This window comes from Nannobrachium achirus (assembly GCF_963921795.1).
Source record: "Nannobrachium achirus genome assembly, chromosome: 21".
Classification (NCBI taxonomy): domain Eukaryota; kingdom Metazoa; phylum Chordata; class Actinopteri; order Myctophiformes; family Myctophidae; genus Nannobrachium; species Nannobrachium achirus.
In genome coordinates this window covers 47,580,923-47,596,914 of record NC_137828.1, presented here as the reverse complement: position 1 = coordinate 47,596,914, position 15,992 = coordinate 47,580,923, and the positions used below count along the sequence as shown (strand labels likewise).

Here is a 15,992-nt window from a genome sequence, read left to right as displayed (position 1 = left end):
GTACTTTTACTTTCACGTAAGGGTTGTGTAGTTTATATACTGTACTACTTATGTGCACACATGTATTTTCACACAACAGGACAAGGATGCATCCACGCATACAGTGTACACACTACACATGGGCATGCATGTGCACGCACGCACATATGATTTCACCACATCACAAGGGCACACTAAAAGATAGCCAAGCAGTCGTGCCGTTATTGAAATCAGAAGTTGGTATGAAACCGGACAGCGTGAAGTGTTCTCAGCTCTGCTGCTGGTGGTGCTGGCATCTCGCACCACATCAAAAGCAAAGCCCTCCACAATGGACTCCCAAGAGGGTAATGCGATTAGGGTTTGATGCGGATTACAGACACAGCCACACAAATCCACACCAAATGCAGACTGGAGTGGACACACAATATGAGAGCAGAGCAGTCTTCGGTCGGAAAAGCCGACTTTGAAATGCTCAGCGGGGCACCTCTGAAAAATAGCTCCTGTAGGCTGGTTTGGGCTGGGTCGGGTCAGAGATGAGTGCCACAATTAACTTGATTTCATGTTCTCTAGGCCACTGAGAAAACACCAGGAGCATAATGTATTCTCTTGTTTTGAGAGCAGCCGTTATACAAGACCACCAAGTCTGAAAATAGTAGCCTGTAGAGTTAAATAGCTGGTGATTTGAAGGAAGTCTAAAGAAAGAACACAAAGTTAAATGAGAGTTTCATCAAGACCAAGATTCTAATAAGCATATGGACTGACCACACACACACACACACACACACACACACATACAGAGGTGTTGTCTAGCACATACAGTCTAAGTAAATCTTTCTCGCGTGCGCGCACACACACACACACACACACACACACACACACACACACACACACACACACACACACACACACACACACACACACACACACACACACACACACACACACACACACACACACACACACACACAGAGCAGCAAACTTATCAACACACCATCCACTGACTCCACTATCAGGGGACATGACCCAGAGCCCTGATGACCTCTAGGGTCCAATAGCACAAACTGCACACAAACATTTGGGGGTACACACCCAGATACGCCACCAAAGACAATAGCTCTCTCTCTCTCTCCATCCCACATTGTGTATTATCTAATAAAATAGAACTTCTTACAAAGAACACTGAGTATATAAAGCAAAATAGGTCTCTCGCTCTCTCTCTAGAGAATTCAAGAGCTGTAGTTCGCCGTTCAGGAGCTGTAGTTCCAGACTCTATATAGCATTCAGAGATTGTGGAATGGTTGTCTGGCTACGCAAGACTAACTGACGTCTGACATCATAGATGTTTGATGTCATAGACCACACAAGACTGACATAATATAAAATGGTAAATGGTAAATGGTGCATTTATATAGCGCTTTTATCCAAAGCGCTTTACAATGTGCATTACATTCACCCATTCACGCACACATTCATACACCGGTGGCGGTGGAAACCATGCAAGGCACCAACCAGCTCACCGGAGGCAACTTGGGGTTCAGTGTCTTGCCCAAGGACACTTCGACATGTAGACAGGAGAAGCTGGGATTTGAACCGCCGACCCACTCTACCTCCTGAGCTACAGCCGCCCACAATATGTCCATATATGGGCATTCCCAGATATGGGCTTAATATCGATGACATCAGGGATCTCCATATATGGGCATAAAAGGGACACGGACGGAATTCATTTGTAACATCATTACGATGTCTAAACAGGCAGCTATATCCTTCTGCTGAGCTGGGATGAGTTGTCGTGACGTCAGAAGAGTTATGGATGGACGGACAGACAGACAGACGTGAGCTGGAGGTTTTCATTCTAAGTATAGCCTTAAGTGTGACGAGCGTGCTAATGAGTCATTAGAGAAGCGCTACATAGGAGTTGCCCACCCGTACCCCCGTTTTAGAGCTTTTCCCCAGATGGTCACTTCCAGGACACATCTGTGTCTACTCTGTCTGCCCACTTTCCTCTCATCTCCACCGTTAACAGTCGTTAATAACACACGGCAGGAGGAGGACGGTGCAGTTTCCTCGGATCAAAAAAGATGTTTTAACGCAAGGGTGTTTAACTATTTACATTCGCCCCGAACGGCACAGATATTTTCAGACTGTCACGGTCAGTTAAAATCTCGGTTTGCTGTCTGCTCCTGCACTTTCCGACTGCGGCCTCCGTTTGGGTCATAACGCGGTAACGCTTTAGCTACAATGACGGGTTTTGTACCTAGATGATGTCATCGCCTGACTATCCCATCCCTGATTGGAACTCATTGAACAGGTGTTTGAGTTGGCTTGCTTTTTGTCAGCTTTGGATCCTAGTATTATAGCTTCCATTAAAACATGTGGCTTCTACTTTGGCCTGAAGTGTACCCACTTCCAGGTGGGAGAGATGACTTAAACTAGGAGGAGGAGGAGGAGAAGGAAGAGGAGAGAGAGAGAAGGAGGAGACACATGGTGGGTTTTCCACAGTATAGTGAGCTGAGGGTCTACTCTGCACTTGAGAATGTACCAAAGGAGGGGAGGGGAGTAGAGAGTAGAGTTCTCAACGGGCCTGAAAATTGAGGCCCGGCCCTAAAATCACGTCCACTTTTGCAATTTTTCTATTGAGTTTTGGCCATTGTCGCCGTTTTTCTTTAATAACATGGGCTAGGAAGGTTGTACAGCGACAAACCTGAGTAAAGTTCACTTTGCACCAACACATCCACTGCCATTTCCATCGGCCTTACCGTTAGGGACAGGGGTTACCGCTAGGGGCAGTTGAAATTTCTTTTTTGGGGGGTAATAGATTATTTATTCATTTATTTTCACGGAACCCAAGGCCCGGCCCGAAAACGTCGTTTGGGTAGGGTCCGGGCAGAATTTGAGAACTCTAGTAGAGTAGGAGTGGAGCGTTCTACCGTTTCAGGTACTGACACATTAAAACCATGAGTGTTCATTCAAGTCAGAGCGTTGAGGGTCAAAGTTTAACGTGCACTCAGGATTTTGCAGCGTAAGAGTTGCAGCTGAACTTCGGGGTCCTATGTATCCTATTCCTAATACCCAACGTCTAATGACAGAAATGTCTCCTCCTTCTCGTTTAACTCCTAGGTGGAAAAAAAGAGATGGGCCCCCGGACAGGAAGCCGCAGGTTCGGCAAGCCAATCACGTGCCAGGAAGCTGTCAGTTCCTTGTGGTCGCCATCGGCCCACATCACAGAGGCGTAGTGGGACTCGGAGGCCCTTTTTTATTTTTTATTATAAGAACCGCCAGGGATTCCCTCGGGCTGTTCCCATATGTGCCCGGCCCAAAGACCAGTCAGAGAAATTCAACCATTAAAAAGAAATGTTCAACAAAACCTACAGAAGTGGTAGAGATGGAGGGAATTGGGGGAGGGGGGGGGGGGGGTGTCTTTAAATAAACCATGCCTCCCACAGAGCAGTGCCACTATTCATATGAGGACAGAAAGTATACTTTTATCTCCTTTTCTTAATGTTGCAGAAACAAAAATGTCTGGCCTTACGCTATTCTGTAGAAAGTAACAGATTCAACGTATTATTATTCCAAGAACGCGGAATCAACTAATACCTGCATTCTTTAACCAGGGCTTCCGTCTCTTGAAACTCCAGAACTCTCTCTTCTAAATTGAATGATTTCTATGTCTATTTCTTTCTATCAGAACAGCTTGCTTGGTCAAAGCTTAATCGTGGGTTTCCTTTAAGAAGTGATACATGAAGATACAAGATGTTGTATAGCTTGTAATCAACATTGCATTTTCCCCCCAAAGTAACATTCATTTAACCACTTAAACACTATACTATGTACTGTACCTGTTGACCAGAGTCTCCGCCTACAAATACATTCAAGGAAATCTATATTTAAAAATGTGCTTCAACACCACAGAGAAAACGACCGGTAACAAACCTTAGTCCACTGCTTGAAAAAACATTCTTACAATTTACAATTTAGGCATTTAGCAGACTCTTAATCCAGAGGGATTTACAGTAAGCAAGGACAACACATGGTAAAACATGAAATGCATAGCAATAGTAATCTCGGATCATAAGTAAACTAAGAGCCTATCATCAGTCTAACAGTAGAATATCAAAAAAAATAATCTGTACTAATCTAAAACTATTCACACTATAGGGTGCCAGGTCAACAAGTACCTGCTATATGGTCATTTATTTCATGAATAAATAAAAGAAGAATCTAAGAGATTCCATAACGTGGCGCGACGCGTTGTGAGCTTGTAGATCTGCTGTTTTCACTAGTTTATTTTTGGTGAATGTTCCCCCCAGAATAGGAATGATGGGGTTTAAGTGGCTAAACGCCAAGTATAAAAGTTATTTTCAGTCTGTCCTATTGGAAACAAATATTCTATCCTGTTTTCCCCGTGACATAAACTGTATCGTTGGAGAGAAAGATTTACATATCAAAGTATTTACGTATCGTTAACATGACAAAAGGTGCTATAAAGTAACAATGTAATTCAGGGGTGCCGTGGATGAAAAGGTTATTTACAGGGGTGACCTGAGATAAAAAAGTTTGAGAACCACTGCTCTAAGGTACAGAAACTACAGACCGTCACAGAGCACATCACTAGGCCACAGTTTAGTAGGGTGAGAAAAACGCTGAAATGCCTGAAGTCAAAATAATAATTAGTCATCTAAACTCGTATCCAATGAAGGAACCGCAGGTCGTTAAAGACTGAGCCGCGGGGGAATTATTCTCAAATGTGTTGACAAACAGTTTATGGCTGGAAGGGGGATTGGCGGGGGATTTGTGGCAATGAGAGAGGCTGGGAATTAGTTTACTGGGAGGAAATGCACCAACGCTTGATGTGTTATGACCACAGATATGCTCGATGCGCCTCTCATGCATAGTTTTGAACTGACGGAAGAGATCTGAGTATGAGGAATTAAATTAAATCAATTAACACCTAATACAACACAGAGACCTGAGGTTATAGTCTGCAGTTTTTCAGAAGGACTGGGTGTCATCGAAAAGAGATGTTCGTAATCCCCAGTTGATGGGAAATTATGAATAACTGTATATATTCCATGCCTATGAAAAGAAATGATGTGCCCTACTGTGACAACGTGTGTGTTCACTCCTGCTGTTTAACCACTTAAACCCTATACTTAGTTGACCGGGGTCCCGCAGGGCTCCATACTAGTTCCGCTCTGTTTTTCACTCTACACCAATCTCTTTGCCAAAAATGAATTATCTACAAGCTCACAATGCGCTGCGTTGCAAGCTAGTACAGTAGATATATTTCCGCAGAATCTTCGACCCCCTAGAATAGGTACACCAGGCCAGGTCCATGTGGTTAACCCCCGTCTTAATTCCTACAAGGTACCATTTCCTCTCTCATGTCTCACTAAAGAGGAAAACATGGCAGTGTGGCCGTGGTAGGCAGAGGTGAGTGGGTGTAACATGTAGCATGGTCTGACAGCTGGACCCAAGGGACCATCCCATATCACCAGACAGTTTAGTGTGTGTGTGTGTGTGTGTGTGTGTGTGTGTGTGTGTGTGTGTGTGTGTGTGTGTGTGTGTGTGTGTGTGTGTGTGTGTGTGAGAGAGAGAGAGAGAGAGAGAGAGAGAGAGAGAGAGAGAGAAAGAGAGAGAGACTGATAGAGTCAGACAAGGGCACTGTCAGGATGTCCTCTTCCTGTTAAATTACAGGCCCTGTCTGTACGATAAGCCCTATATGTTTTAAACCACCAAATACAGCACTGCCTGTAAATTATACTACAGCGGATGTATTTATAAACACATGGGTGTTATTTATAGCTATACGACTGAGCAGAATGGCAACAGTGGATGACGGCAGCGCGAGGCGTTGCTCACACACCAGCCACCTTTCTGCACCACGGCGGCCAAAGCGAGATGTGCCAATGTTTACACAACGAGATCAAAACCATCATCCCCAGCTGGGCTGCGAGAGACACAATAGACAACAGAAATGTTGTTTGTTTGGGCGGCTTCATAGACCTTATTCACACCGCGGCCATCTTGGATCACATGACTTCCTGGGATAGCAGCCTGCATTACAAACCATTAGTGAACAATGGAGCGATGGTCCCAAAATATGAGTTCTGTTCAACCAATTTCTTTTTACCAAATTGACAAATGGGCAGATGACAACATCAACATCCCCAAAATGATTGTGCGCACAACGGGAAGGCGATGAGTGCAAAGGGCCCTGAATTAGTCATGGGCGTGTTTGAACGTTAATTTAATCCAAACAATCCACGTGGGGGCTGTCATTCCCTTTAATTATTGTTGTTGAACAACAACAAACAGCCTCCCCAAATGCGGATACGGTGGTGGGTGTACGCACATGCGGCTGTGTCTGTAATGTCCTTTACGCGGGTCCATTTGGTTTCATTTTACGCTCTCAGGAGTTAAAGATCTAACAGGGTCCATTTGGTTACCTACTCTCTTTAGCTTGACCACCTGGAACCCCCGCAAGGATCCCTGGAGGACCATTGGCGAATGGATTGAAATCACCAGCCAATGTTTCGTTTTCGTTTGCTATATTCTGTACACAATAGCGTCACGGCTCTTGTCGGAAAATAAAGTAAGTAATATGATTTTTATTTAATTTAAAAGTCGGTTGAGAATTCAGGGAGATGATGCCAGGGTCAAAAAATGTATATATATTTTTCCTGTGTGTTTTTTCCATGCGTCTGAGCTGTCCGCTCGCACAGCTCAGGCCTACATTTTAAGCCACATCTCTGTCAATTCTAGGGCTTTGAATGCCTACTTTCTTTTCCGACACAGCTGTGACTGTATTGTGTACTAAAGAAAACGAAAAACGAAACATTGGCCTGATGGACACAAGTGTGCATGGATAAGAAATCCCTAAAGTCGCATATTAGCTTGATCTCGTTTGATAGGGAGACAATACAGTCACGGCTGAGATGTGGCCGAATCAATCTCCTTATACAGTGGTGAGTGAGGAGATTATACTACAGCAGTTTAAAAAATGCTGATCTACATAAACGCGTCAAGATGTGACGCATTGTGAGCTTGTAGATCTGGGGGGAAAAAAAGTGTTTTAACACAAATCTTCTCTTCTGGGGAGCCCTGAGCACAAAATCGTTTCAGATGGGGGTCCGCTGTAGAATACACATCATATTTGTGGGTTTCGTGACATGAAAGAGTTTGATAGCCGCTGCTCCAGAAGACAGTCAGGAGGAGTGCTGTGATTAGAGAGACATATTACCAAATCTGCGGCAGAACACCCCCATGACAGCGCTCTCCTCCATCACTCTCAGGTCTGCGAGCAGAGCCAGCTCCAGGCCTCCAGCCACCGCGTAGCCACTGACCGCAGCTATCAACGGCTTGGACAGCACCAGCCTGGATGGACCCTGGACCAGGGGCGTCACAAGGGGGAGAAAAGTGGGACTAAGTTACTCGGGCCCAAGGTGGAGGGGCCTTAATTATTTTATACTTTAGCACAGAGTGCCGCGCTGTGAGCTTGTAGATCTGCTATTTTTGAAAAGTCGTGAAAATGTGTGGAAATCTTTGAATATATGTATTTTTAAGGAAACATTTGTAACTCAAATTTTGCTTCTAGGGGGTCCTGGAACTAAATATTTTGAGATGGGGGTCCGTAGCCAAATACATATCATTTTGGGGGTCTTTTACATGAAAATGTTTGAGCACCACTGAGGTGATTTTTCAAAAAACGTTAGAAGAATTTGAAATATTCAAAGACTTGCACAAATTTTCACAATTAAAAAAATAAATAAAAAATAGCAGATCTACAAGCTCGCAGCGAAAGTGGAGTACTTTGTCAATCACTGTCTATAAAACACTGAAATGAGCATAAAGTGAAAACTATTTTCATGTTGTGTTATAATGTGTTTCATTTACTTAATGTTTTATGTTAAGCACATTTAATTTCCTTGTTGAAATGAGCACAAATAGTCTTGCCTTGACTTTCTAAACAAGGCTGCAAAAACGCCTCTTCCCCTACCAAGGAATCTCTTGACACTCCTTCACAGGCGTCAAATTGAACTGGCATAATACAAGCGATATAAACACTGCACTACTTACGCTTACTTATTAATTCATAATTAGTTTCATGCTTTTCTGCTTTGCGTTAAGCTTGTGCACACGCAAACGTTGTGGATTTCCACCCTGATTTATGGTTCAGTCACAGTGCTATGTCAGCTCAGCAAATGACACAAATCCCGTTTGTCCAAACAAAGGACACTCTGTCTACATTGTAATGAAGTAACTGCTAATCTCATGAAGCCATAAATATTAATACATTGCAACTCTTTATTCTGTGTGCCGTGCACACTGAACTGAAAGAGGCCGGGGGTCCATTCCATTCCCAAAGCCGTTCCCCGTCTTGGATGCATTCCTCACTGAGTTTACGGAGGTTCCACTGTTATCGTTTGAGGCTTTGCAGTACTGTATGGCATCTCCAGGCCATCCACTCACTGATAAGGTGAAGTGGTCTAAAGTAACTAAGTACATTTACTCAAGTACTGTACTGTACAACTTTTTGGTATTTTTACTTTTCCACTTTTACTTCTACTCCACTCCACTCAGAGGCAAATATATTTTACTCCACTACAATTATTATTATTTGATAACTTTAGTTACTAGTTACTTGTACATTTTGATTACTATTACAAAACATAATACACATTGAGCACTTCAGCCCTCTATATATTTTGGACATTTGAAAATAGCCGATCTACTTAAACATCTGCTATTTTAAACATTTTAATACATTTTATACATTTGAAAACTTGTGAAATGGGACATTCTGCATTCTACTTTTGGTATTTAAGTACATTTTGATACCAATTTTGTACATACATTTTTAATTTCTCACTTTTACTTGTAACAGAGTATTTCTACATTGCAGTAGGCCTATTGATACTTTTACTTAAGTAAAACTTGAGTACTTTTTACAACACTGATAGGTGTGGACTGGCATACACAGACACTGTATGTACGCACGCACGCACGCACGCACGCACGCACACACACTATATTGGGATAGACATGAGGGCACTGCACTAACATTCCTATGTACTGTAGTGCGTTAATTACGAGTTCTAATTGTGTTGAAAAAAGCCAAATGTGGATCTCGGTATCCACATGGGTACGGCGTGGCTTCATGTGGCCAGCCTGTGACGTCAGCCATCTATGAAAGAAAAAGAATAGAAGCCACACACTCAAAGCATTTAATGCTTCAATAAAACATAATGATGTTTCGAGCCTGCGCTCTTTCTTCGCCAGGTCAAACTGGAGAGTGTGTGTCCCGTCCCACCTATCCACTTCTCAAGTCCGTCATCTATGACATGCTGTATGCCTCCATATTTGGGCAAGGTTCTGCCGGATGTGAACCCCTTTGACCTCCATTATAAAATATAAAAATGTTTTTTTCAAAAAAGAATAAAACATTACGGGAAAACAAAATAGAGGAGGTCCTTCTGCGCCTTACTGGCAGTGCTTGTGAAGGCGCTGATTAGTCCAGCTGTTTGAGAGATTAGCTCTGCACACAGACACACACTCCGACCCTGTTATAGACGGCTCAGCTTCTGCAAAGCCACGCCATAAAAAAGTAGCAACATTAATGAGGTCTAGAAAATGGTCAGAATAAATGATCACTTTCAAGGCATTTTGGATCTTGCCAAGATAGTGAAAACATTGATCTCGCACTCACTCAAATGCATACGTACGTACACACACGCACACGCACGCGCCTCTCTCTCACCATCGGCCCGGGACCCTTGGTGACATCTTGCTCCAATTTGAGGGAGGCCGTGTGATTGGCCAGCTCCTTCAGATCGTAACCAGCGCAGAAATTCCCTCCTGGAAGAGACCACAAAATTACAAAGTATGGCAGCTGGAAAGTCAGGGAGAGGAAGGGAAAATGACCAGGATGAAAAAAAACAACAAGTTGGAGCCGGAGTCGGCAGGGCTGCAATTTGGACAGCGGCTCGCATGAGGAGACGACCGAACCGCCGCACGCTGGGATGGATGACTGACTGCTGGCATACAAACGCTTTTCTACCCTGACAAGAAGCCCCAACACACACACACAGAGATACATAGATACTGTTGTACACACACAAGCAGTAGTGCAAAGTAACTAAGTACATTTACTTAAGTACTGTACTAAAGTACAGTTTTGAGGTATTTGTACTTTACTGGGGTATTTCACATTTTCTGTACTTTTACTTCTACTCCACTACATCTCGGATCCACATATTGTACTTTTACTCCACTACATTTATTTGAACACTTTAGTTACTAGTTACTTTGGAGATATACATTATACTATTATACAAATATATTAACGCCTTTAGCCCTATTTTTATGCTTAGGCTATTTGAAAATAGCCCATCTACTATGTAGATGGGCTATTTTCAAACATTTTGTACTTTTACTTTTGTGCGATGCGTTGTGAGCTTGTTGATCAGCTATTTTCAGCATGCAACCAAGTATGAAATCAGCCATTAGGATGCCATCAAGGCCTTTCAAAATATTATTTTGTTGACAAAATCAACTTTAGATTAAGTCGACTAAAATCGTATATTTAGTCGACTAAAACTAGACTAATTACACTAAATCATTTCCGATGACAAAGATATGACTAAAACTAAAATAATTTGTATTCAAAAGACTATGACAAAAAGTTTACTAAATCATAATTTGCTGTCAAAATCAAGACTGCTTTGCACACACTGACACTAACACACTGTAGCGTCTTTGCACGCACTCTGTGCGGAGTGCGCGCAGTCTTGCACACATACAAAAAGGTGAATATCGTCACTGTCTGGCCAAAACTCAATTTTTTAGGTTTTAGATTTTTTGGCATAAATCAGGGCTATTGAACACCCTACCCTACCCTTACACCCGAGTGTTGGTTAAAATAATATTGAACCAATGTAAAGTAGTAAAAAGTGCTTGGGACAAAACCTCCTAACTCCACACTTTCTGCCAAACCAGCTAACTCCACCCGATTGGCCCTCTCTTTTTTTTCATAAATATGTGCTATTGAACTAGCCTAGCTGCAGCTAGACATCATCCCCACACATGTTAAAACAACTGCCGTTACTAGTTAGCTGCATTAGTATATAGGCTGGCCCCAGGCTACTATTGAACACCCTCTACATCTGTATGTTGGTTAACATAATATTGAACCAATGAAAAGTAGTAAAAAGCCCTTCGGTCAAAACCTCCTAACTCCACTTGAGTTCATTTTCCCGAAAATGAACATTTTGGAGTTAGGAGTTTCCGCCCAACAGAGTATCTATCTGCATTGCAGCACACACACATACTGTACAACTCATACACACACACACACACACACACACACACACACACACACACACACACACACACACACACACACACACAAACACAAACACACAAACACACACACACACACACACACACACACACACACACACACACACACACACACACACACAACACACACACACACTCTTACAGTACAATGCTCTCATTAATGGCAGGCACCAAAGCCCCTTTCGTTGGATTCATGTGGTCATTACAACATTACCCAAGAGGCCTACAAACAGTGACATAGACTGTGAAATCTCTCTCCTTCTCTACGCTTTGCTCTCCCTTTCCCTCCTCTTCCTACTCTCTCTCTCTCTCTCTTGCTGACTGTAATGAAAATAGTTATGACAGGGACATACGCCAGCAACACCCATAGACTGTGGGATTTGATTACAGGCACGGGTCAACGCAGGGCACTTGTATAAAAACACAGTGTCACACTGTTTATGGGAGCAGCAGTGTGACCGAGCACCTTTGTCTTCGCATAAAGAGAAAATGAGAAGCCCTGGGAAGCTGCTCTCTTCATGGAGGGCTTTAGTGAGAAATTGTTCTGATTGTAAACCCCAGTTGTTGATTTAAAAACAGAGAACGCCTCTTCTGGAGTACATCTAACATTTTCTTTATGTCTTTATTGATAGGACAGTAGACTGACAGGAAATGGGGAGTGACATGTAGCAAAGGTCGTCGTGAACGGGATTTGAACCTGTGACACGCTGTCAAGCTGGCATTGCAGCCTAGGGTGCCCGGACCACCATGCCAGCCGCCCGGGCCAAAGATTTTCACCTATATTTCATACTTTTTAAAAAGTGAGGGGTGCTATTTATGAGTAAATTTTATTTTTTTAAGTGTCCCGCGAACTGCGAAGCTTGGCCAATGTGGGATGAGGCGGGACATACATGCAGACACTGGACATACATACAAACAGACAAACCAGATGTAGGAGCGGTTAGCAAAAATATGTAACTTACATTTTATAATGGAAGTCAATATAGGGCTCTAATCAAGCTGAAACCTTGCCCAAATTTCAAGTCATAAGTCACAGATGACCAACGCCACAGGTTGTCCTAGTTCTACATGATGGAGCCACTGCTTTTTATGTTGATCATGAGATCCACAATTCATTTATTACCGTAGGTCAGGGTAGAGACACAGGAAACCAAAAGCAGAGAGAGGAGAGAGAGATTGTATGCAAACCCACCCTGGGTCCTCACACTCACACCTATGGTCTGAGTACTCACTCGCTAAGCTAACTGGACACCCCAACCTGTTGAAAATGTTGACCTCATAAAGTTCATCCTGGGTCTGCTCCAATGCTCTGAACTCCAAGATGTGCTACCGTATCTCTTTCTTTCACCTGTTTGGGAGAGACTGCTAATTCAAATTGGTCATGTGTATGACCCTTTGTCTAACAGCATTAAGCTTTATTTATATGCCATTGCTTGATGACGTCGCTTGCTGACAAGAACTGATTTACTGCCCTATGATGCGTGGTAGCATGTAAATCAGTTCGAGTTGGCAAGCCACACAGTTGTGTGATGGAGGGTGTAATGTACACATAAGCCAACCCACCTTTTAACTGAAGCTACGCTACAGTATGTAGGGACTATAAGCTATAAGCTAACTATGGTACATCACATCAAATGGAAACATTTATCATGTTTAACACTACATTACCTTGCAACAACAAAACCAAAACATAAGAGGTTGTATACACATCCAATCTCTGCACAGGAACCAGCAGATGAAAGCAAACTATTTGCAACAGATTTATTTAAAAAGCCCTGGTGATAATGTTTCATTCCACGTGCCCTCATGGTGAACTAGACAGCTTGCCATGAAGCTGGTTCATGGCCATATTCCACCTGACCACAGAAAAGTTACAAAATACAGATATGGGGACTCAAAAGTACGTGCCAACACATTCAAAGCCTACAAAGGCCAATTACATTTAATTTAGCCAGGAGAAAAAAAAGAAAACGCCCTCAAACACAAACATAAAATGAGAGCTGAGAGAGTGAGCACGTTAGCAACTAATTTGAACAAAATGGCTTCATCATGTTTGGAGAAACGGTTTCTCCGAACAGGAACCTGTCATCTCAAAGCTTGAACGGATGGCTAATCGCCACTGAGGCCCGCCATCTCGTTACAGCACTATAGCTGAACCTACATAAATGAATGTGCACTGGGACTGTTAACAATGCATAATAGACAGTCAGGCATGAATTGCAGGCCCAGTCCCGTTCTTTCTATAGGGCTTATTGCAAAGCAGCGCAACACTAACCCATTTAACATGAGCCAATTACGTTTCCACCTCACACACTGGTTTCAGTTCAACTCTGAACAGCCTTTGTTGGCAAACCACCAACATATGAAGTGTTGGAGTATTTAAATGAACTGAATGCTTGAGTTTTCTTTCTTTCTTTCTTTGCCAAATAACTGAGCGGGCAGTTAAATTCAAGATTCAAGATTTTTAATGTTACATCTCATATGAAAGTATGAGTAACATTCTTTGGTTTTGGCTCCTCAACAATGTAGCAGCAATATTGACAAGTCAATAACAGAGATAATTTAGCAACAGTAGTAAATAGAGGGTACAAATAAATGCCATAGCATGTACAGTACATTAATCATAGCACAATTTGGTGCTTGTAGGAGCTGTACAAGGGTCCCATGTGTGTGTGTGTGTGTGTGTGTGTGTGTGTGTGTGTGTGTGTGTGTGTGTGTGTGTGTGTGTGTGTGTGTGTGTGTGTGTGTGTGTGTGTGTGTGTGTGCGTGCGTGCGTGTGTGCGTGTAGTGGGCAGACAGGAATAGGCCTAGTGGCAATCATTCATGGGAACCACTGTGCACTTGCGTGCTTCAATCAATTGGAGCTGGAGTGCACTTTACAATGCAGACAGGGAGTAAGTACTGGTGGAGCCAGGCTGAAGACATTATTTCCACTGTGGGAAGGTGTTCGTTTAGTGGGCGACTGTGTTGATTATGATTATTTTTAGAGGTATGGCATAATTCATGTTCTCAGTGGTTGATACAGTACAGGCCCCGTCGCAGGTGTGAGAGTGTCTGAGTGTGTGTGTGTGTGTGTGTGTGTGTGTGTGTGTGTGTGTGTGTGTGTGTGTGTGTGTGTGTGTGTGTGTGTGTGTGTGTGTGTGCGCGCGCCGTGCGTACGCGTGCAATCGTGCATGCATGTATACACGCACCTACATTATACTGCACTGCTCTGGCCACCTCTGCTGGATTATTATGAGTCCAATTCAAACCAAGCACAATTCTATTAAATGGGGGCCAATGCAAAGAACATTATAAATTGTAAAGGAAAAAACGTAGAAGGAAGAGGTGCAATGTCCAGAACAGAGGAGAGTTAGCAAGAAATGAACCACTTAAACCCTATATATACTTCGTTGACCGGAAGTCTCCCATTTTTCCCCCTCTACTCCTACAGTATATTTTTGCAGAAAATAGCAGATCTATCAGTTGTTATGTTGCTATCTTTCTAAATATAATTGTTTCATAATCGCAATCAAGGCAAAAGAGCGACATAATCGCGAAGTCAAGAATGTTTCTTGGCACTAGACAACCTCCATTAGCTTACATATACCCCTCTTCCGACGGCAGCACACACCGAAAACAGCAGATCTACAAAGTATTTCCGGCACACAACAGCATCGCATGATCAGGGGTTGACACAAAGGTCTCAGAGGCCTTTGGGCAAGGGTACAGGTCACGTTCTACTTGGCTTAATTATTTTATACAGCTATTGATATAGATATACAAGCTCACAGCACTGCAAGCTTGTAGATCTGCTATTTTTTTAAAGTTGTGAAAATGTGTGCAAATAATCTTTGAATAAATGTATTTTTAAGCGAACATTTCTAACTCGAATTTTGCCTCTGGAACTAAATATTTTGAGGTTTTTTGGGGGTCCTTCACATGAAAAAGTTTGAGCACCACTGACATAGAAACATAGTTTTTTTAAGATAGCAGATCTACAAACTCGCAGCACGGCACCGACCATTTTTCAATAGTTAAAGCACAAAATAATGCGTTCCCAGTCTAAATGACTCCCCCTATGAAGAACATTCATGAGGGGCCCGCAGTGAATCCTTGTACCCAGGGCCCAGAATTTGGTGTGACACCCCTGCCAGTCACCCCCTCACCTCTGCCATGAAGGATGGCCACGCTGAGGGCCGGGTCTGTGTCGAAGGCCCTCAGCTCGGCCAGCAGGCGAGCCGCCGTCTTCTGGTTCACAGCGTTGCGTGCCTCAGGACGGTTTATCGCCACGCAAACCACCGCCCCGCATCGCTCCGAGACCACCACATCTGAGAAAAGAATCACATTTTTACTTAGCCTGACTGCAAGCGTCAGACTCTATCACACACTTCGTTTTGGGAAGAGAGTCTGAGATTTCGGGCAGACATTCCACTTTTGGGGGGGCGGGCAGGGGGTGGTTTAAAAAAATGTTAAGTTGACTTGCTCTTAATTGCTCCCTCTGAACTTCAAAGGGCTTGTGGCTAATTTTTACTTGTGTTACTTCTGACATTCACTCCTACGCCACAAGGCAAAGAGAGATTTTAATTTACCAATTAAAAACGTAGAGGCCCTCAGTTGTGGAGATCTCTAGATGCATCACTCAAGTCGTCACTATATCCATGCCAATATTT

The 15,992-nt window shown here is 43.1% G+C and overlaps 1 protein-coding gene across 1 annotated transcript in view; it reads right to left on the bottom strand.

Moving 5' to 3' along the window:
• Positions 1-15,992, bottom strand: part of LOC308306827 (enoyl-CoA hydratase EchA19) — a 41,984-nt gene that overhangs the window by 21,268 nt on the left and 4,724 nt on the right. The window contains exons 2-4 of the mRNA XM_080751876.1: positions 15,489-15,650; positions 9,740-9,837; positions 7,223-7,367 (exon numbers count right to left, since the gene is read on the bottom strand). Of these exons, the coding sequence (XP_080608002.1) occupies positions 7,223-7,367; positions 9,740-9,837; positions 15,489-15,650 (405 nt within the window). The remainder of the gene's footprint in view (positions 1-7,222; positions 7,368-9,739; positions 9,838-15,488; positions 15,651-15,992) is intronic.